The 21481-nt window shown below is 37.7% G+C and overlaps 1 protein-coding gene across 1 annotated transcript in view; it reads left to right on the top strand.

Moving 5' to 3' along the window:
• taf3 (TAF3 RNA polymerase II, TATA box binding protein (TBP)-associated facto) overlaps positions 1-6674 on the top strand; it is a 48221-nt gene extending 41547 nt beyond the window's left edge. Inside the window, exons 4-7 of the mRNA XM_084406566.1 lie at positions 2910-2989; positions 4355-4610; positions 5296-5402; positions 6086-6674. Of these exons, the coding sequence (XP_084262692.1) occupies positions 2910-2989; positions 4355-4610; positions 5296-5402; positions 6086-6200 (558 nt within the window). The 3' untranslated portion in view covers positions 6201-6674. The remainder of the gene's footprint in view (positions 1-2909; positions 2990-4354; positions 4611-5295; positions 5403-6085) is intronic.
• Positions 6675-21481: the final 14807 nt, after the last annotated feature.

The raw sequence follows: 21481 nt of genomic DNA, 5'->3' as shown, positions 1-21481 counted from the left end.
TTTTCCAAGTGGGAGATATTGTTATCTGAAGTTATTTGCATTTTAAAACTACAGCTATAATGACCGTTAACAATCTAAAATCATTGTTAATGCTGTAACCGTTCTGACAGATTCAGCAAGCAATTTGTAAGACTCATTTCAACTTTTAACTAAGATTCAAAATTTATTAACGGTACTGTCAGTTTTTCCATGCGTATTACTCGACAAAATTAAACCATTTGCTCTGCCTTTTCGGATAACATCACAAATCCCTTACTTCTCACTGCCCTGTAACCCATCTCATCTCCCTTCATTCTGGCTGTGGTCAGTTCCTAATGGATCAAATCAGTCCTGCCCTTTATTTACTGAGTTGGATCACCATTTGATTCTACAGTAAAATCTGGGTCCTGAAGCAAAACCAATTTCTACAAGTCTGTTTATTGTCTTTGTTTTATTTGGTGCTACCCACAATCTTTCTATTTCACCACATTCAATTCAGACTGCAAAGTCACAACTCGGGTAAAAAATTATTTTGCCGTGGAATTGTAGTTTATGCAGCGGCATTGTTGAATAGCAGAGCAGGAAACGCTGGTACAAGGTGAAACAAGTTTGTTTTGCCCGATTCTCTCAGAGGAGTTTTCCATAGATTAACACGGGAGTCTAAAGTTCATTGTGCCAAGTCCAGCGTTAACTCAAGAGCTCCTCTAATCAACTGAAGTACAAACTGCTGATAAATCTTTTATGGCAGTTTAGAGTTGCAGCCCTTGTATATCCCCAGTATAGTGTAACCCGCATATAGGAGCAATCGGGGTTGGCGGTTCTTTCCCAAGCACGTATTGCTAGAAGAGACTTGCGATAGTCATGGTCATAAAGCTTCATAAAAGCCGTCCATTTGGGACGATCGGATCTGAAAGCGAATCTGAGAACGAGAATTGCTCGTGCAGGCATACCTCCAGAGCTTTTTTTGTTTTTTTTGGCGTCGCTCGCCAGGTTTGTTCATGCATATATGCTAATGCAGCGGCTAACACAGCCTCTCACGCTCCTATTCTCTCCAAATGATGCAACCTGCCAGCCATCCTCTCAATTCTGCTGATACTTACGTTCCCCTCTTTCCATAGAAGAAAGGAAGTGAAAAACCGAGAGAAAGCGAGAGGATGGGGTGGTAGACAGACAGAGAGAGCGAGACACAGGGAGGAGTCTCCAAATCCACAAAGGTTTTGTAATGAATGCGCGGAGCAACAATAAAAACAAAAACATTAAAGAGAGAAAAGACGTGTTTCTGTGTTAAACAATTAGTGCAGCGGCATTATGGGGGATCTGGGCGGACAAAAGCGATACAGCGGCAGGGGTTCTCCCCAACACAAACACACAAAGAGCACCTCACTCCCGTTAAGCCTCGGGAAAAACCCCCGAGACACACTCTACACCGGTCTCCTCAGCCAACGCCGCGTTATCCGTCCCTATGCTATCATCTCCTCCATCTCTCATGCGCTCTGTTCTGTGCATCATCCCATTCTGCTGTTTTTATCTCTGTACTGGGGACTGTTTGTACCCCTCTCCAATACCCCTCCATGGCCCCGGACAGGACACACTCCTGCCAGCATCAGAGGTGTGTGTACATAAAGGGCTTTTCAGGAGGACTGACCCTGGTGCTAGCTAAACTGGATTAGCAGGACACTATGTTGTCCGTGTTGCCGTGTTAAGTGCGAGCGTCTGAGGTGAGGCCATGTGGTCTTGTCCCTATTAGTAGCTGATTTGTAGTTTGGGAAAGATAACCTCAGTTTTAAGTATTCGTTCCGCGTGTATGAGGAATACGCTGTCCATCCCACTACCCCAAACCACTGGTTGATAACCTTAGTACCGTTCTGTCGTCTTGCAGCTGTGCATAAAACATGTATTCCAACAGTTTAACCTGTTTGGTGGGTGTTTAGACAAAAGTGATATTAATATCCGCCAATTTTTGTCTGTCGTAACCTGAGACACCATGTTTTGTGCATGTAGAACTGATCTTGAAGTAGTTGTTTGGTTCTATACACACTCTATTTTAGAATGCAGTTGCCTATTGTGTAAACGATCCTGTAAGAACGGTTAGAAGGCACTCAAAAGAGGAGTGACGACTGCATTTAGCTGCACAAACTGGCTTGAAAACTGACAATTATAAACCGTTATATATAATCATGAAGGACCGTTCACACCAAGAACGCTAACTGTAAAGATAACTATATTAGCATCCACACCAGCGGACGATATCGTTCTGTTTATTCCAAGCATGTGCTTGTCTGTCGCTCGTTACAGCAGGATGGATTCTGATTGGCTGTCAATGTTTTTATCGTTCATCAGCTGGATAAAATCGTTCTGAAAGTGATTCCAACGATATCGTTTCTTTGTGCCGTTATCGTTATAGCTGTGGTGTGAACTCGGCTATTTTTTAATATTGAGAGCTATATCTTTATGGTTATCTTTATAGTTATTGTCCTTGGTGTAAACAGGCCTAAAGGCCATTGTTTTGAATTTTATATTATAAAATATTATTATTTTAAAATTCAGTATTAAAGAAAAATAGATTATATACATTAATATATTTATAATTAATGCGATTGTTTCGAAATACAGGCAAAGTGGAATAGATTTATTACATTGAATATATCGGTTATCGTGAGATTATCGGTAATTAGTATAACATTTGTGAATTCCTATTGGATAGACAACAGCATTAAAGGAAGCTAAAAGAGGGCAGGGCAATAAATCAGAATTAACATTTATAATATATATATATACTTTTTCAAATAAATTGCCTTTTAGAGGATTACATTTGCAATGTTTTATACATTTATTTGATTAGATTCCGTTTTTGATCCTAAATCATAAAATTTGGGAAAAAATAAAATGGGAATTGCTATATATTTCAAATGATTTCTGTCTCTGTTCAGGCTGATATTTCTCCCGCTGTCCCACCGTCTCCTGTCATTCCCCGACTGACCCTCAGAGTGGGCGCTGGACAAGACAAGATGTAAGTACCCCCCACACACACACACACACATACTCACACACACATGAAGAGTTGAGACTATCAGGCAGCTCTCTGTGTGGTCAGAGTCTCTGAGTCTGTGTACAGGTGTGAGTTTCAGGCTTTGGGTCTTGTGACCAGTCCCAGACGGCCCATGAGGTCTTTGAGGGGGGCAAACACACACACACACACACCCACATCATGGCCCCCTCCTGCACACTCCTATCAATAGCGCTAGTGTTCACACCACTTAACCCCCTCACACACACACACAGCGCCATACTACAGGTAAGGCGATTACTGATTCCTGAACGTCTACACGTGACTGATGTCGCTTTAACGGCCAGTGCGAGTTCGACTCAGAAAGTATAGTGTCTACACAGTGTTTTGACTGTGCTTTTGAATTTCTTTCTCACTTCTTCAGTTCCACCTGCATGCAGGACAGGAAGCATTAGTGTTTACGTCTGAGCGCGTGTCTGTTTGTACAGCATGGCCTTTATTCTCAGTGCGTCGCGCCTCTGATGTTGCCTGTGTTCGTGCACCTGTAGTCTGCTGTGTGGAAAAACACAATCAGCAGTCCTTTCAAGAGGAAAATGTGTTTTTATGTCCGTCCTTGTGTTTTATTTCATTTACATAAGCACAAAGCTTTAGGTGTTGTTTATGTTTAACTTTTAGTTTAGGTTGAAAGACTTGTGGGATGCTCTGTATATTAGTGATGAAAGTAAGAGATAAAAGAGTACTGATTTGTATCAGCAATAACAAAATAAAGTGTAAATTTTTCCGAGATCTCAACTGAAGCTCCTATGATGCACGTGAAAACATGGACACGGGTCAACTTTGGCCTCTGAAAGGTTTTGAGGTCACATCCTGGACAGGGCATACCCCACACCATCTTTGCCCCGAGAGGGAGCTGTGTGCATGGTTGTGTTGTGTGTGTGTGTGTGTGTGTGTGTGTGTCAGTCAGATGAAGCATAAATAATGAGTGCCTGTGTGTGTAATCGGAGCTGACCGTTTGACACGCCCTTCTCAGGGTCAATACCACAGCAAGCGCCGCTGTCCACTCTCTCCGAGCCTGTCAATCAACCTGTTACTCGGCAACAGCAGGGTTTAATCAGGATGTCTGGTAGCATTTAAAAGATTAACTGCATGTGACACAAACTGCATTAAGTTCTTCTCTATTGCCAGATAATAATTATTAAGGATCTTGGAATATATTGGTGTGTGTGTGTATGTATATATATATACACATAAGCGACATATCATTATTAATTATATTTAACAAACAGTAGTAGAATAAACGATCAATTCATGTAAATAAATGAGATGATACGGTATGTAACCCTTTCTCCTTCTCTCTTTCTTCTCCAGTGTGATCAGTAAAGTGGTCCCAGAGTCGGAACCCATCCCTCCTCCACCACGGACCCCAGTGGCCAGGTCGGGTCCAGGAGCTCGGATGCGTTCCCCTCCAGCTCCTCCCCCACCTGCCCCGGCACCTGTAGCACCTCCACCCCGCCCTCCTCCCGTCCTGCCCCCTGCGCCCCCAGCCGCCCCCATTCAGACGCCACCCAGCCAGGCCAAGGCACGGGGGTGCAGCGTCGTCACAGAGACCGTCAGTGCATACGTGGTGAGTCTCAAATATACACACGAGAATGAATGACTGTATTGTATTCATTTTAAAAATTAATCATATTTATATCATTTTTATTCATAAAAAATTATATTAATATTTGTTTATATTTATGTTTATATCTTAATAAATAATAACACAATAAATAATTCTACTTTTATGTTTCTTACAGTTGTCATGCAATTATACAATACGGCAATACAGTTCTAAAGATGTGTATCAGGTTTTGTGTGGCTCTTCCACTCAGAATTTAAAGATGAAACTTTCCATTTTATAACTAAGCTAAAGGTACAAGAAGTTATTCGTTTTATATAAATATCATGTGTGACTTCCTTCATCAGTTTGACCTTTGCTTTGACCAAGAAACACATTTTGAATTGTATGCACGGAATTACAAATTGTTGTCGTTAATTATTTGTAGGCATTATTTGATTTAATTAGATTTATTCAAACATACATTTCATAATTGAGAATTAATGCATTGAAAACATAATGCATATCTAACACATATTGCTTACATTTAATTTAAAAGAACGGTTTATTCTGACCTTAAACTCGAAATGATAGAGGATTTGACATACATATAACACTTGTTTTTACTTTCCTTTTTGACCCTTGCCAGATGTAACACTTCCAAATTCGTTTGATTTAGTATATTGATTCTTGTGTTTGTTCATCACAGATTCGAGATGAATGGGGTAATCAGATCTGGATTTGTCCAGGATGTAATAAACCTGATGACGGCAGTCCCATGATCGGATGTGACGAGTGTGACGACTGGTATCACTGGTAAAAGCTCTTTCCAGCTTCTCTTACATTACACACTCACCAAACAATGATTTTATTTATTTATTTCTAGAATGTGACATAAATTCCAAGTAAACCTGATTGTGTTCTACAGAAAGAACTGTAGATGGGACGTTTTATCTATAAGGAAGTTGTCTCCGTTTCGATTTCATCTTGACTTCAGGAGAAGTCATACAATTGTCTTTATTCATCTTGTGTGGTGCACAAGACACTTTTTTTTAAGCTCAAAATGCAGTATGTTTTGATTAAATAAAGTTACAGAGTTGTTTTATTTTACACTAATTCTCTTTCATGCCATTTCAAGAGCCACATACACTTCAACACAAAGTAAATCAGAGGAAGTGCCAATCAAAAAAAAAGAGCCTAGATTGCCTGGCATTACTGTAAAGCTTTTTGGGAATCATCTTTTTGATGCGTTTCGCTTACAGATCAAAAATACACACACATAGAGAGAACAAATTGTGTCTCTTTCATGATGAAAGCAGATATTTTGATGCTGAGAATGATCAAGTAGTTTTATATGTAAAATGCATGCTTTTTTGAATCCCCATTTTGAATTTATGTACCAATATATGAAATTGGCACGTAAACTTGAATGATATAGATCAGTATCATGACAAACAACTTGTAAGTGAGACTCATCGATCTCTTTCTCTCTCCTTCAGGCCATGTGTGGGTATTTTAGCCGCCCCTCCGGAGGACCAGTCGTGGTTCTGTGTGAAATGCGCTGGCAAGAAGAAAGACAAGAAGACAAAAAAAAGGAAACGCAAAGCGCACTGACCCACATTTCTTTTCTTTTCTTTTTTTTTTCCTCCCGTCTCCGTGCTCATCTGTTTTCGCCTTAACTCTATTTTGCTGCATTTGTTTTGTTTTTTTTTGTTTTCACCCAGCCCTTCTTTTAACTTGGTTAACTTAACTCAGTGTCCGGTATCATAATGTATTTTTTAAAAATGAAAATTTCAAATGTTGTATATGTTACTTTTTTATGTGGAGGATCGTACAGTATGTCTATATGATCTTTGTACCGAGCTCATGATTGTTCAGTAGATGTGTGTTGAAATGAACCTCTCAGTTCGCCCTCATTTAAAGGTTGTTCCATGTTATGTGCTCATTCATCAAATCACCCAGGAGAAGAAAAAAAAAACATTCTGTACTATAATCTGCCTTTTAATAACGTTCTTCTGATTGATTTTGACTGGAGGTGCAGTTTCATTTTACTATGGATTTAATTAAAAGTTGCTTTTTCACATCTTATTGTTTGGTTGTCTTGTCGTTCGTTTGGGTGGGAGTGTACAGATAGGTAGTCCACTCATTCCGAAAAAAACAAACAAATGCTAAATCAGTGACTGTAATCTTAACATAAGATTTTCAATAAGCACTGTCAAAATAATAAATAAAAGGTTAAATGTATTTTATTATTTGACCTAATTGATATTTCTGTATATTCTGCTTTTTGTCATTTCTCTCAAATGATCTTTGGGAACCGTAGTGAAAATGTTTTTATATTGCCATAAAAAGGTTGCAATGAGTTCAATATGATAAATGAAGTGTCAGTTATGCAATGAAATGTTTTTTCAAGAACACATTGAATAAATAAAAAAAACATAACCAGAGAGATGGGCATTGTTTATTGAAAAATGATATGTTGCGTGTACAACATCCTCAATCCTTGCAAGGTAAGTGCCATGTCATTCTTCTCCTAGCAAAAAATGTAATGGTTTCAGCTTACAGTGGCCCCAAAACTTGTGTCTGGTGTTACATAAAGTGTCAAAGCAATGCCATTTATTTCAAAGAAAAATGAACAAGTGAACTTTTCACATGTAAACACTAAAATGATAAAAAAAAAATATATATATAGAATTTGAAGCATTTGTTTATAGATACCATGGGCTTAATGTCGAACGTCACATGAACAAACCGCATCCAATCCGCTTGATATCTACGAACTTGTATGGTAAGCTAACGTATCTAGTTATTTATTTTTGTTGGCGTTTTTACAAATGTTAGAGAGAAGATTTTTTATATATATATATAGATTAATCTGCATATGCGATGGACATCGGTTATGCTCATTGGTAGCTCCTTTGAAAGCATCTTAAAATAGCGGGCTACCAACGCTAACGAATTCAGCATCAGGCATTTGACATTGTTCTCACGCCATACTATCCACATTAAACAAACATCGCGGTTCGCTGATCAAAGAGGACACGGACAACGAGCGAACAGACAAGACAGAGCAGGTTACTTTTTATATGAAACAAAGTCTCAGCTTTCAAATTTTTAATACGAAAAAGTTTTATTACGAAATTCAAACAACAAATACCGTTTTGGCGCACTAATGTGGCGTGACCGGGCGTGACGCATCGTATTTTCAAGCGAAGTTGTAGTGCACGTGAATGATCATCTCTTCCTCTACTACTACTAGTTACAGTACAAAATAATCATGATTTAACATCAAAGGGGATGTTTAAAGAACCATTTAATGTATCATGTCTCTTGTAATCGCTCAATCAGTTTTTCAACCAAGTATAAAACAGATTAACAATATGCCACGTAAGGCTACATTTACCTCAGAAAAGCCATTCAATGTCCATTAACTATAGCGAGAAAAATGTAGGCCTACTCCAGAGAGGAGTAAAAAAAAAGCACTATATTACATATTAATTATAATTTTACTCTTATACAATTAACAGTTGTTATTATTATAACTTTTTATGATCGTAAAAACTTCCTTATATGCAATTGTATTCAAATTTGTTGCTTGTTAAGTTACCTTTAATAATAGTGTAGCCTACCAGCTGACAGGGTTCCCTGTATAAGTATATTAGTTGGGAGAGATTTTTTTCCTTGAGAAAAATGAACACATACTAGGCCTATATCCATAAATTATTCGATATTGAATCAAGATGAAAATAGAATCCCAAGCTCATGAATCGAATCATGAAATTTGTGTCAATACCTCTCACTCCTGAACTCAAAAGTTGGCAGCCCTGGCTTGAAATTTAATGAAGCATGTACAAAAAAAACCTGAACCGGAAACGCTGCAACCTGTTTTACAGAATACGGAAGTTTGTTTGGCATAACTGGGTAAATATTTTTCTGCCTGGTACCATTGAAATTTTAAAGTATAGCCTACAACAGTTACAGTAGTTTCGGGGGCCTATACCATGAAATAGTTTTAGGTAGACAGCCAGGTATGTTTCAGGTTAGTTTGACTTTGAGCCAACCTTGGGTTTTTGCTTAGCTTTTAGCTGTGTTCATCGCCATATATATAGGCTAACTTTCACTCCATGTCTAACCTGCTCCGTATTAAAAGTCACTAAAAGATTTTTAAATACAAAATCGTCTGGCTTTTAGCGATTATTTTATATGATTTATATATTGTTTGTAATTATTATTATACCCCTAATCCATTACACGTGAGCGATTTTAGTGTAACAATTAAACATTTAGTAAGTGAACATAAATATGTAGGCTACAGATAATATGTAATATAAATATGATTAGAAATCGGTAGATAGGCTAAGGTTTTAAAAATGACTACATGTGAGCTTACATGTCCAAGTCTCTGTATATCTATATTATCAACTAGGCCTATATAAACTAACTTCACAACTTTCATTTGCACTGATATAGCAAGATATTTAGCTATATCAAAGCCTCAGTTGACAGAGAAAGTTGATGATCCACGTCATGGTACCAACAAAGCCTGATTTAATTGGTTTGGTTTTGTCAACTTGACATCATGGTATAGGCTCCTGGTCTTTGAACCAGATTTCTGCCATATAAAGAAATAGTAAAAAAAAATAGTTATAATAGTTATATTAAAAAATGTCCTGGCTCTTCCAAGCTTTATAATGGGAGTGAATGGGTGTATGTCTTTGGAAGTCCATCAAAGCGCATCTATTCATGATTAAAGTGATCCACGTGTCTCCGGGGGTTAATAAAGGCCTTCGGAAGTCAAGTTCGTGTAAGAAAAATATCCATATTTAAAACTTGATCAACTAAAATAACTAGCTTCCGGCAGATGGCCATACGCACCGATTTACACCAAAAGCACAACGTAATGACGAACGCAAGTTGCCCAGCCCTGTTTGTTTGAACGGCAAAAGACGTCAATTGCCATCATTACGTTGTGCGTGGAGCACTTTAATCATGAATGTATGCGCTTTGATGGACTTCCAAAGACATACACCCATTCACTCCCATTATAAAGTTTGGAGGAGCCAGGACATTTTTTTAATATAACTCCGGTGGGGGGTACCATTAGTGACGAGTGGAGCATGAACTTTGTTTGAAAACAGGTTTATGTTAAATGTTCCATATTGCTTTTTTCATTCAGCAATTGCTATGTAATGCTAATGCTTTCAAAAGCATTATGTTAGCAGTTAGCAAGTTAGCATTTATTGAATTAGTTTCAACTACTAGTTGAAGTTGAGATTACATGATAATTTTAAGTTAGCTTACTCACATATTTCAAGTTAAGAGCAATTAAAATGCATGAGTACAAAAGAAAAATCTGCCAGTTCTGCTTACTTAAACTTGGAATTTCTTAAATTTTAATATATATATATATATATGTGTGTGTGTGTGTGTGTGTGTGTGTGTGTGTGTGTGTGTGTGTGTGTGTTAGTGATTACCTCTTTGCTAGTCTTCTTCAAAATAGTCTAAACGTTACATGGTTGTTATTTTTTTCTATAGGCCTAAAGAAAACATTAAGACATTTTTTAAAGCGTCAAAATACATTTTTGGGCCACTATACTTTGAACAATGGATCTAAATGTAAGAATGCAACAAATATTTCACGCTTCTTTTTTAAAAATTAGCAAGATAAGAAATAATGAGGACAAATTTTGAATATTTATTAATATTTTAAGAAAGTATTTTCATCATCTACACATATGAAGGCTACAACAGGGTAAAATACTTGTCTTATCAGTCTGTCCCTTTGTAGTTCTGCCAATATGACTATTTAGCTCCCACACAGCAGCTTTGAAGTGTTCCACCTGATGCGGACTCTCCGCCACTGAACTCATTTAAAATCTCCTCAAATATCCCCTCACTACCTGTCATTTCCGCTAATCGCACAGATACGGCTGACTAAATGAGCCTTTGCCGTAGCGAGATCATTTCTTTATGTTAGCGCTTATCACAGAAAACTGAGGCCTTTATTGTTGCATTGTTATTCGTTTCAAAGCAGAAATGACTATTCTGCTGCAGCAGGGAGCAGTTAGCAGTGGACTGGATGGTGATAAGAAATGCGTTCCACATGTAGACTGGTATCCAGCACTGCTTCTTAAAGGACGGTGTATCTACAGACAAAAGCTATGAGCTCTGAGCACCTTCTATAACAAAACACCCATGAAATGTTTGCAACGCAGCAAAGATGAGCGGTAAGGTCATGACTATAAATGTAAAAGCGACACAACAACCATGTGGATTTGTCATGATGTATCAAAAATGAATGGCTAAATTCGTGCAATGGCTTCAAAACGGTTTTGGTTATATGCCCGTCCACACCTGAAACCAGAACTATTATAGCGTACACTCCAATAGACTATTCTAAGTGTGTGTGTGTCAGTTAGGCTGTGTTTTGAACAAATAGCAACATGCCCTTTAAAGTCACCATGAAATCAAAAAAAAAAAATGTGTTTATGGAATATTGCAGTACTCATAATATTTTACCCCCCAAAAATGTGTACATATGTATATATATATATGTGTGTGTGTGTGTGTGTGTGTGTGTGTGTGTGTGTGTGTGTGTGTGTGTGTGTGTGTGTGTGTGTGTGTGTGTGTGAAAATAATAAATAAATAAATAAATAAATAATAAATAAATGGCTTTAGTGATGGAAAGAACTATAATCCCATGAAGCATTGCTAACAGCATAATTGAATTAAAAAACTAATTTAAAAATGTATGTTAAGTTTATTGCAAAATATGCATATATATATATGAACATTCAAATATTTAAGTATTTACTGTGCTTCATGGGAGTGGGCGGAGCTAAAGAGTAAAGTTTTGTTTCAACGCTCTGATTGGTGAAATAATCTGCACAGCATCATGGGAAATGTAGTTTTTCCACCACTGTTTCACACGATTATTTTAAAACTGAGTTAAAATAATGCGGGCTAACGGCTTCAACAGAAGCAAATACTTTCGATTAATAACCTCGTAGCTCACAGCAAGGCTGTCTTTAAAGGTTTATAAATTATCACTAATAATAATTCAGTTTTTACTTCTGGAGCCCGACTGTTGCACTAGATATCCTTTATTTTTAAAACTTTATGGTTACATTTAATTTAAAAAAATGCCGCCATGTCATAAACGTAGATGATGAAATCATTGTATCAGGTCGTTTTTGATGATCAAGGAAAACAATTCATCAAGCCATTCATCAAGCACTTTAATTACATTCACATATATACATGCATGTAGTGAAGGCTCTTCTGGGTGATGTTAGTTTTTGCAGATTAGAAGATAAACGTCACTCACAGCTTCCACAAAGGTCAGAGGTCGCGTGAAGAGGTCAGAGGAGAGACACAAGTTTCCTCTAAAGGTGAGAAGAGAAAGAAAAAAAACAAGGCATTTCATGGCAGATTGATTATTACACCCATATACACAGATGTCTAATGATAATATTAAAATAAGAGCAAGCAGCAGTTTGGTTTAACATTAACAAGTTATGTTATGAATGTGCAATGAAATGGTACTTCCTTGTCTGTGCTTTATTGATATTATATCTGTAGCTTTCCGAGAAAACAGGCAAAATATTAATGAGTATCTTTGCCCCCCAACCCCCATCCCCCCTCCCCCCCCCCAGTACAAATCTACACCTTTCCATAATTGACATAAGATATTAAGACTTTTTTAAGACAATGTAGCCTATGTAGTTTCTTCCTTGCAATTTTTGTATATATTTTTAATTTTTTTGGCCATGTGGGTTGTAAAAATGTATAGGCCTACTTATATGTTTGAGTGCTGTAATCGACTTATGTAACCTACAAATAACTTTGAATGAGCAAACACTGGCAGAAAATACATCTTCATGAAGAAATCAAGCAATCTAAAAGGATTGTTTCCCTAGCATTTCCTTCTTGATCCCTAACATGTTAACCTTTTATTTGACACATTTAGACTCTACACCTGAAACCTGCCTAAACTGTTCATTTGCAAGTAAAATTTATCCACGCAAATTGACTCAGTCCAAGATTATGGTACGCCTGGAACAAGTTATTTTAAACAGACTTCAAAATAACATATGCAAACACAAAGACAACAAATAGTCTACACAAAAATAAATAGCTATGAACTAATATAGCCTACTACAAAAACTAATATACAAGGATGACGAAGATGATGATGATAATGATGATGAAGAAATCAAATCACGACGCCCCCTGTTGGTGAACTTTATAATACAAGACACTGGTGTTTGTAAGTCAATAAACATCAACACATTGACTTTAATATGAACCTTATTTATCCATAAACTGAAAAGCAAAGTTAATGCAAACAGACTTAGGAAGCCACTCTGCCTATCAAAATCATATGGAATATATTTTCTATGATTTACCGATTTTTTTTTTGCCTTGAATTTTTTAAGAACTAACCATGAAAAAATATTACAAGTTAAATATGTCGTAAAATTACTACTTAGTTAAAAAGGTATTATTATGTAAAACAAGCTGCAGTTTAGTGGATCTTTAAGGTTAAGCATATTCCACATCAATTGACCCGCAACTATGGGTGTAATCTCATTTGCTTTCATTAAAGCATGCAGCAGGCCATCAATGCTATCAAGACACAATGTTAAAAGGATTTTATCAGCCTGTTTGAAGAAACATTTAACATTCGGACAATGAAAAAGGATGTGGTAGAGTCTCACAGATAGCCCACTCATCACGGGATCAAGTACAGTTGTGCATCAAAGTTCCTTTCATTTCATATATTTTTCCCTATATTGCACACTTTGGTCATTAACCCCTCTTATAATTCACATTGGACCATTTAAAGGCATACACAATGGTTTTACCCTTGCGATCTGTAAGATTGTGAACAGGCCTTCTTCTTAGGTGAACGGCCCATATTTCCCTTTTTGAATTCAGAAAGAGTTTTTCTTTTGTAGGCTATGTGTTTGCTGCATACTTTTTGTGAGAGTGAAATTGTGATTTATCGGAGGCACTGTAAGCTACTCTCGGAGCTTATCTTCCTTTTACGCAAAGGTAGCGCGTTTCTTTATCAATTGTTTTGAAACGACAAGCTTCAAAAGCAATTAAGGACGTGATATGACACCAACGCAGATGAATTTCGAATACATTTTAATTAGAATATTTATTTATTTCGCGTTTCTTCTCAGCCCGAAGCTCCTTGTGCAATTAAAGAGGGTGCGCGCGTGATGTTTGAATAGCCTGATCAATAGCCTGAATGCTGGCGCGCGCACGCGTGGATTTAACATAATCAGCCTCGTGGGCGTCACGCGAACTTCCAGCGTGAAGGTGCAGCGCGGAGATAGGTAATTATTTCACCAAAGGCACTAATGAACGCTCTATCTGCCTTCCACAACTCGCATCGCGTTCTGCCCTTACGACATTTGCTATAAACTTTCTCCTTCTGATGAGGAAAGAAGAGAAAGAATAAACAAAACGAATTTGGGAGGGGGGGGGGGGGGGTTCTTAGTGTAGCTACATCGCAAAGGGGGTGTATGGCATATCATTTGTCGTCATAACTGCCGAGTTTAACAGGCTATTTTCTATGAACATTCCGAGAAAAATGTCTGAACAGTTGAATGGAGTCTGAACCCTAACTGTGAATGAAGACCGGGGCTAGTTGTCACACGGTTTACTCCATTGATTATTCCTCACGGTTTGTTCTGTCAATTGCTCTACGCATTTTAAACAGTAAAACGTTTTCGAACATTTTCACCGTTTTCGCAGAGGAAACTTTTGAACTGTCATAGTAAGTTGGGGTAAGTTGTCACAATGAGAACCTCCCATTTAAAAGCCTGTTGTTGCCTTTTTAGTATAGGCCCACTACTACTACTACTACTACTACTACTACACACACACACACACACACACACACACACACACACACACACACACACACACACACACATACGTTGGGTTTTCATGTTTTATGGAGACTTTCCATAGACATAATGATTCTTATACTGAACCCCTTACACTAACCCTACCCCTAAACCTAGCTACCCATCACAGAAAACTTTCTGCATTTTTACATTAAAAAACAAAAACAAAAAAAAACATCACTTAATATGATTTATAAGCTGTTTTCCTCATGGGGACCAAAAAATGTCCCCACAAGGAAAAGGATTTCGTATACTGCCATCTTTGTGGGGACATCCCCATAATGTAGGGTTTACCAAGCCACACACACACAATATAAAAGGTAACACAAAATATCATACCATTGTTTTGACAAACAAATATTGTAATAAATTGCCCTGATCTGACAGCACACTTCAACCTTTCGAGTAAAATGATTTAGTTGCCTGAATGCATGCTAGTGTGGTTTCATTGCGTTCACTTGTTTGCCCAAAAGCTGTAACAAAAATATTATGCTATTGGGGTGTTAATTTTCGAGAAAAAAAAATCACAATATTTTAACTTGAACAAAATAGTTCAGATATAGCATACATTTTCTCAATGTGACAACTAGCCCCGATCTTCCCTGTATGCGAACAGACAATCAAGCCACTTGAAACAATGAATGAATGTAATTATCATACGTGCAAACCATAAGTAAACCCTGCTCCCTTGCTAGTGCACTACGGAGTTGTGTCGCATGACACCGAAGCACATCTTTTCAGCCTATTCAGTTTTCCCGGCATGCTTCCCAGCCATGCAATATGCATCCTTCTCCCTGAAAGGGTGGAATAGATTGTCGATACAAAATGTCAAAATAAAACGGTAGCGCGCCTCGCGCTCTCTGTAGTAGGCCTATTTAGACTGAAAGTAAAGGCATTTTTCTCCTTGCGCATTAGAGAGGGAGGGAGTGATAGAAAGGGGGGAGTGCAGAATAAAGACACCTACACGAGGCCATGCATCTCCTTTGATCAGAAAGGGCAGTTGCGTCATCAGATGCTGATGTTGGGCAGCGCGCGCACGCGCTCCGTGAGGAAAAAAGAACGGGAAAGTGTCATCATAAACGCGCGCTGTGTCGGGGAATGACTTTGTGACGACCTTTGTTGCAAATGGGCTGCAGACATGGAAATGGCTTAGCGCTATCGCCGTCTCCCAGGCAACCATCAGGGTCCCCATCTCTCGCGGAGAAATGAGTTATGAAAAGACTGGAGTGAAGCAGGGATTAAACATGATCCTGGGGACAGGGTGTCAATCAAAAAAGCCAACTCACAAACCGCGCTCCTTTTTTCCCCACTACAAAATTGTATTTTGAAACGCAGCATATATTTACTGCCAAAGGTGCCACTGTCTATTTTATATTTATTTAAGGCCGATAATGAATTGGTGCTTTAGTGCGCCTATAAAGATGGGGAAGGTTGTGCTTTTAAAATCCGTTATCGGAGAGGATTTAGCTCGGCGCAGTGCTCACAGGCAATGGGTATTTTTTCAATTACCCAGATTAATTGCACTGCATAAATTAGAATACAAGTAAAGTGAATGGAGATCAAAGTTGTTGATGAATCTGAGACATGGTGGAAGCTCGAACTGGCGCACATTGTTGCTGCACTGAGAGTGTATTATGTCAGCTTGTCCGATCTGTTTTTATCGCGAAAAATTGGAAATGAAATGCGATGCCATAGTGAGCTGCTAGGCTGGACCCCGTTCATGGTAGACGCCATTTTTAATTTGACGCAACTGAAAACGAGGCATTTGGACCAAGTTGGTCTGGATATATATAGTGTGTGTGTGTGTGTGTGTGTGTGTATATATATATATATTACACACACACACACACACACATATATTAGTGCTGTCAAATTGTCAAATCAATTAATCACGATTAATCCCATCTAACATAAAAGTTTGTTTATATATGTGCATATAGCCTATATATATATATATATATATATATATATGTATATGTGTCTGTGTACACACATATTATACAAAAAACTTTTATGTATCGATTAATCGATTTGTGTGTGTGTGTATATATATATATATTATGTATGTATATGTATATATAGCCTACAAATCGATTAACAAATCGATATATATATATTATATGTATGTTGTCAAATCGATTATATATATATATATATATATATATATATATATATATATATCCGCACCACAACAGGCCTACGAAATATTGAACAGGCTGAATATATATCACGTTTATTTTTCATTTTCCAGAATATATCATTCATATCCAGAATCTGGAAATGAAAAATAAACGTTATCTAAGGCCTATTAAACTCTGTCAGTGTACGTCCATCCCAGCCTCGTTCTCATTCACGTCAAATGATGTCGCGTCTACATCGAATAAAGGTACCAAATCAACACAATCTTAATTGTATTTATATCGTTTTTCTGTCGCGAATATAAGAGAAAGAGCCGTTGTTTGTCTAACCTAATTTCACTGGCTGGAGCTAAGCTGGACCGTTTAGAGTGGAGATGAGGGAGGGGGCGTTCTTCAAATTGGCTTGACCCGATGCTATTTGATATTTGGCTCTTTGACACTCATTTAAAGGCGCGCGGCAGCAAAGCAGAACGCGGACAAGCCCGGCCTGAAACCGGATCCGCGCGCGCGCGGGGGGATCTGGAGAACACGATAGCCGGGGGCTCGCGCTCTCCAAAGGCTCTCTGGTCATCTTAGACCGGCTCGCTCGAGCCTGCAGCGCCAGCGCGTCGCCAGGCGGCGTGTAAACGGTAAATGTTCGCTATTTGTTCCAAAGATTGCAATGAAAATCAAGTCTGCCTCCTCTTCTCTCAGGCTCTCTATTCTCCGCTTTCTCTCACACACTCGAGATACCAACAAATAGCCATTGAGTAAGAGGCTTAAAGACCCCTTCTCCCCCCCCACACACAATACTTAAATGAATTCATCAAGCGAGTAAAGGCGACATTAAAAGAAGAGAGACGGAGAAAAGGAGAAATATTGGTATTTATTGAATCGTTAAAGGCAAAGATACCGGACACCTTTCGACAAAAGCCTTCTCTGAGTGGCCTCTAACTGCTTACATTAACCCCAAAAAACAGAGATTCCAGGTGAAACCGGGGCGATTGTGGCCATGTCTGATGTCACGTGTAAAGAGAAGGCAAATCATAAATCCATTTCACATGGGAGTAAGTCAGGACACTTTTAATAAACGTCTCGTTAGAGCAGGTTTAGTGCAGATAAAGCGATGCTATTGTGCGCGCGCCCCTGGAGAGCAGGCAATGATGTAACGCGCGCATTTGTGTCCAATTCCCCTGTCATCCATTTCATTAGTTAATCTACTCATCTCACTCTCTCCATCTCTGTTACCCTCTCTTCTCTCCTGCCAATCTGCGCATCTCTACCAACAAACAGTTCTACAAATAAAAGATTTCTTATTATGACTGTAGGCTGAATGATGTGCTTTGATAAATGCTGGTTTGTCACCAGAAGGCCTATCCTAAAGGAACCCATTGAGAAATCCAAATATCTGGGTTGTCTGAAAAAATAAATCAAGAAAAAATGCTTTGGCCTAACTTAAAAAAATGAAGTTTCATTTGCATATTACGTAGGCCCATACAATAAAAATAAAACAGTGCGTGAGATATCGCCCATTTCTCTTTCGAAGTCTTTCCGCGTCCTTTTCTAATATCTTTTCGCTCTTTTCGTTTCAGCCCCCTCTTCTTTCTCTCTGACGTGCCCCGAGATGCTGGATATAGGGGAAATAAATAAAGCGATAACATCTCTGCAGCAGAAAATGACGGATCAAGCTAAAACCACAGAACTAAATAAATATTATATATAGACCCAGACAGAGCATAATGTGGTGCTATAATATAGTGAGAAAATATTCTTAAAAATGAAAAATAAATAAAAATAATAATAATAATAATTAGGCTACACCAAGAAATACTCAAATTAAAAAATTGACAGAAAATTACAGAAAATTTTATAACAAAGGGTCCGGGTAAATATGTATACATTGAATAATTATAATAATTATTTAATGGTTTTTTTTTTATTTCTTTCTTTTTTTTTACATTGCTTTGTTATTTTTGCGGTTTGATTTGCTTCCCTGTGTCATCAAACGGCTGATAAGATGTAGATAGGAAAAGCCACAACCACAAGATGTATCTAGTGTTGTATCTTTTATCTTATTTTGATATCAAGGTTTTGGTATCATAATGATATCCTTTATCGCAGCTTTTCGTTAAAGCTCAGGTAGCCTGCAATATTTGCTGCCAAAAGCCACAAGCATGGAGCTCTGGAGAGGTGAACTGCACTCACACCAACCAAATCCCCCCCTGCTCGGTGATTAATGATATTTCACTAAGATTAATCATAGAAAATGAAAGATCTTGGAGGTTTTTCATTGGATAGGCGGGGGAGGCAGGGATGATGTAGAGGAGAATTAGCTCCATCGAATCTTTTTAGATGCAAATATTGCGTTATCTCCGCGTTACTGCACTGTTTTTTGGTGTTTATGATTAATTATCTCCTCATGGTGAAAAATAAATCATGCGAAATTAGGATCTCTCTGCCTCCACCAGCCTTGCAGTTGATGGCAGGTGGTTGTTGTTAATTTCTGGTCGAAATTGACACACTAATTATAGTGCGGCATAGGAACACTATAAGGCAAGATTACCTCTGCTTTTTTTATTTATTATTATTATTATTTATTTTTTTATCAGATACCCCCTTGTTTTTTTTTTACCAATTAAAAATCGCAAAGGCATTTCATTGCCCCGGGATGAGAAAAAAAGCATCCTCTTTCACAACATTGGCCATCACTTTTCCCCATCAGATTCATTGTGATGTATTAGATGCAATAAATTATCCCATGTAACAAAACATGGCGCGCTGAAAGGCAGATAATCTGGAGGCGCGAGATAAGGATTCATTATTCCTCATCATTATGGCTCTGCCTTCTTTCTTAATCAGACTCTCTGATCCTGCAGGATCTGGGCACGGAGCAGATAAGCGCCAGTCGTTTATAATTCTCCCCACCTTGGCCTAATATTTTCAAATCAAATCGGGAGGAAGAGGCAGCTGGAACAAAAAAAAAAAAAAAAAAAAAAAAAAAACAGGCTTATGGTTGTAGGGAGAGAAGCACACGGTTGGAGAATGGTAAAACAGAGAGAGAAAGAGAGAGAGAGAGAGAGAGAGAGAGACATTGGCAACATTGTGGCTATATGCCCTTATTTTAACATTACATTCTGAAAAAAAATATGAATTTTGATGACCACCACCCCCCCCCCCCCCACCCCCCCATTTATATATATTTATATAAATATATATATATAAATCGAATATATATATAAATATATATAAATTGAATATATATAGGCCTATATATATATTTATATAAATATATATATAAATTGAATATATATATAGAGAGAGAGAGAGAGAGAGAGAGAGAATAAACCGATGCCTCATTTCTAATTCTACCATTTAAATGTGTTTTTTTTTTTTTTTTTTTACTATATTGATAGTTTTGAGCACATAATGGTCAGAATGGCAATAATAAAATCTTCGGGTGGCTAACGCGAATACGATCAATAGCGACTGATAAACATGCGATAAATTAATACGGTTAGGCGCAAATGAACGCCGAATTGAGAGGCTGTCCAAACAACTCAACTGAGCGACACATTGGCTCAAAGTGTTTAAACAGACCACCCCGCTTTCTGCTGCTGAAAATTAATCGCTTTATAAACGTGATATCATAATCCCCTGCTCTATCTGCCGATAAGACTGAGAGAGTTATAAATACCAAAAGCATAAATAAATAAATTAGTGGAATAAACAAGCGCTGTGTGTTAGTATCAAACTCAAGGTTTACACTTGGCTGTTGTCAGCTGTGGTGTCACGCTGAGGTTCACGTCAACTATACGACATTAATCACTGATTTTCACGGCGCGAGAGGCAACTGTGTTTGTGTGACCGGCGTGTGTGTGTGTGTTTTTTTTTATTATTGCACTCAAAATTATGCTCACACAAAATAACCTTTTCACACAAACCTTAAAACAGGTTCAGAAATAATATTGTACATTTCCCTCCAAACCGACCGCGAAATGCAGGCCTTCGTTGTCGTTTTTCATTTTACAATATTTTATTTCACACACTCACACGCTAATTGTTATATTTGCAAAATGGATGATGTCGATAAGTCAGTATTTTCCCTTATTTATGCTATGCATTCAGAGATAAAAGATAATAAGAAAGGAGAGAAAATTGATTTTGAAAATTAATTGGCTCTCAAAAGAAATAGATTGAACTAATTAATTCAAAAGAAAAAAATGTTATACCGCCGTTGACGTTAATCTGTGTTTATCATATTTATAATGTGTTCTAATTATCTGTGCAATATTTCTTCATTTTACTTTTTTTGTTTTTATTACATCTCGCATTCATCATCGACGCATATTAAAAAACATTTTTACATAGATATTAGGGGTGCTGTGTATTTGACTAAGCACTTTATTTAAGACTGAAACAGATTATCAAATCATTATCTTCTGGATGTGCCTTAGCCTAATTCCATTATTAAATCAAATACATAACATTTGAGGTCTTCTTCTTGCTTTGGAAACATTGAATAATTCATTTTTTTAAAGAGCCTCGTTTTGGCTCGATGTTGCTGTAAGTTTATATTGCCGTTTCAGTCAATTATCTTTAATTTACGACCTTAATTGAATTTCTTCTCCAAAGACAGATATTGGTGTGATCAGTTTACTGGCCTCAACGCAATGTGAGCGCAATTCACACACACACACACACACACACACACACACACACACACACACACACACACACACACACACACACACACACGTCTTCTTTCTTTCTTTCTTTCTTTCTTTCTTTCTTTCTTTCTTTCTTTCTTTCTTTCTTTCTTTCTTTCTTTCTTTCGTTTTCTTTGTCACAGCCGTTT

Source organism: Rutilus rutilus (assembly GCF_951802725.1).
Source record: "Rutilus rutilus genome assembly, chromosome: 4".
Classification (NCBI taxonomy): domain Eukaryota; kingdom Metazoa; phylum Chordata; class Actinopteri; order Cypriniformes; family Leuciscidae; genus Rutilus; species Rutilus rutilus.
Note: the sequence above shows the minus strand (reverse complement) of the source record. Positions and strands in the feature narration are given on the sequence as shown.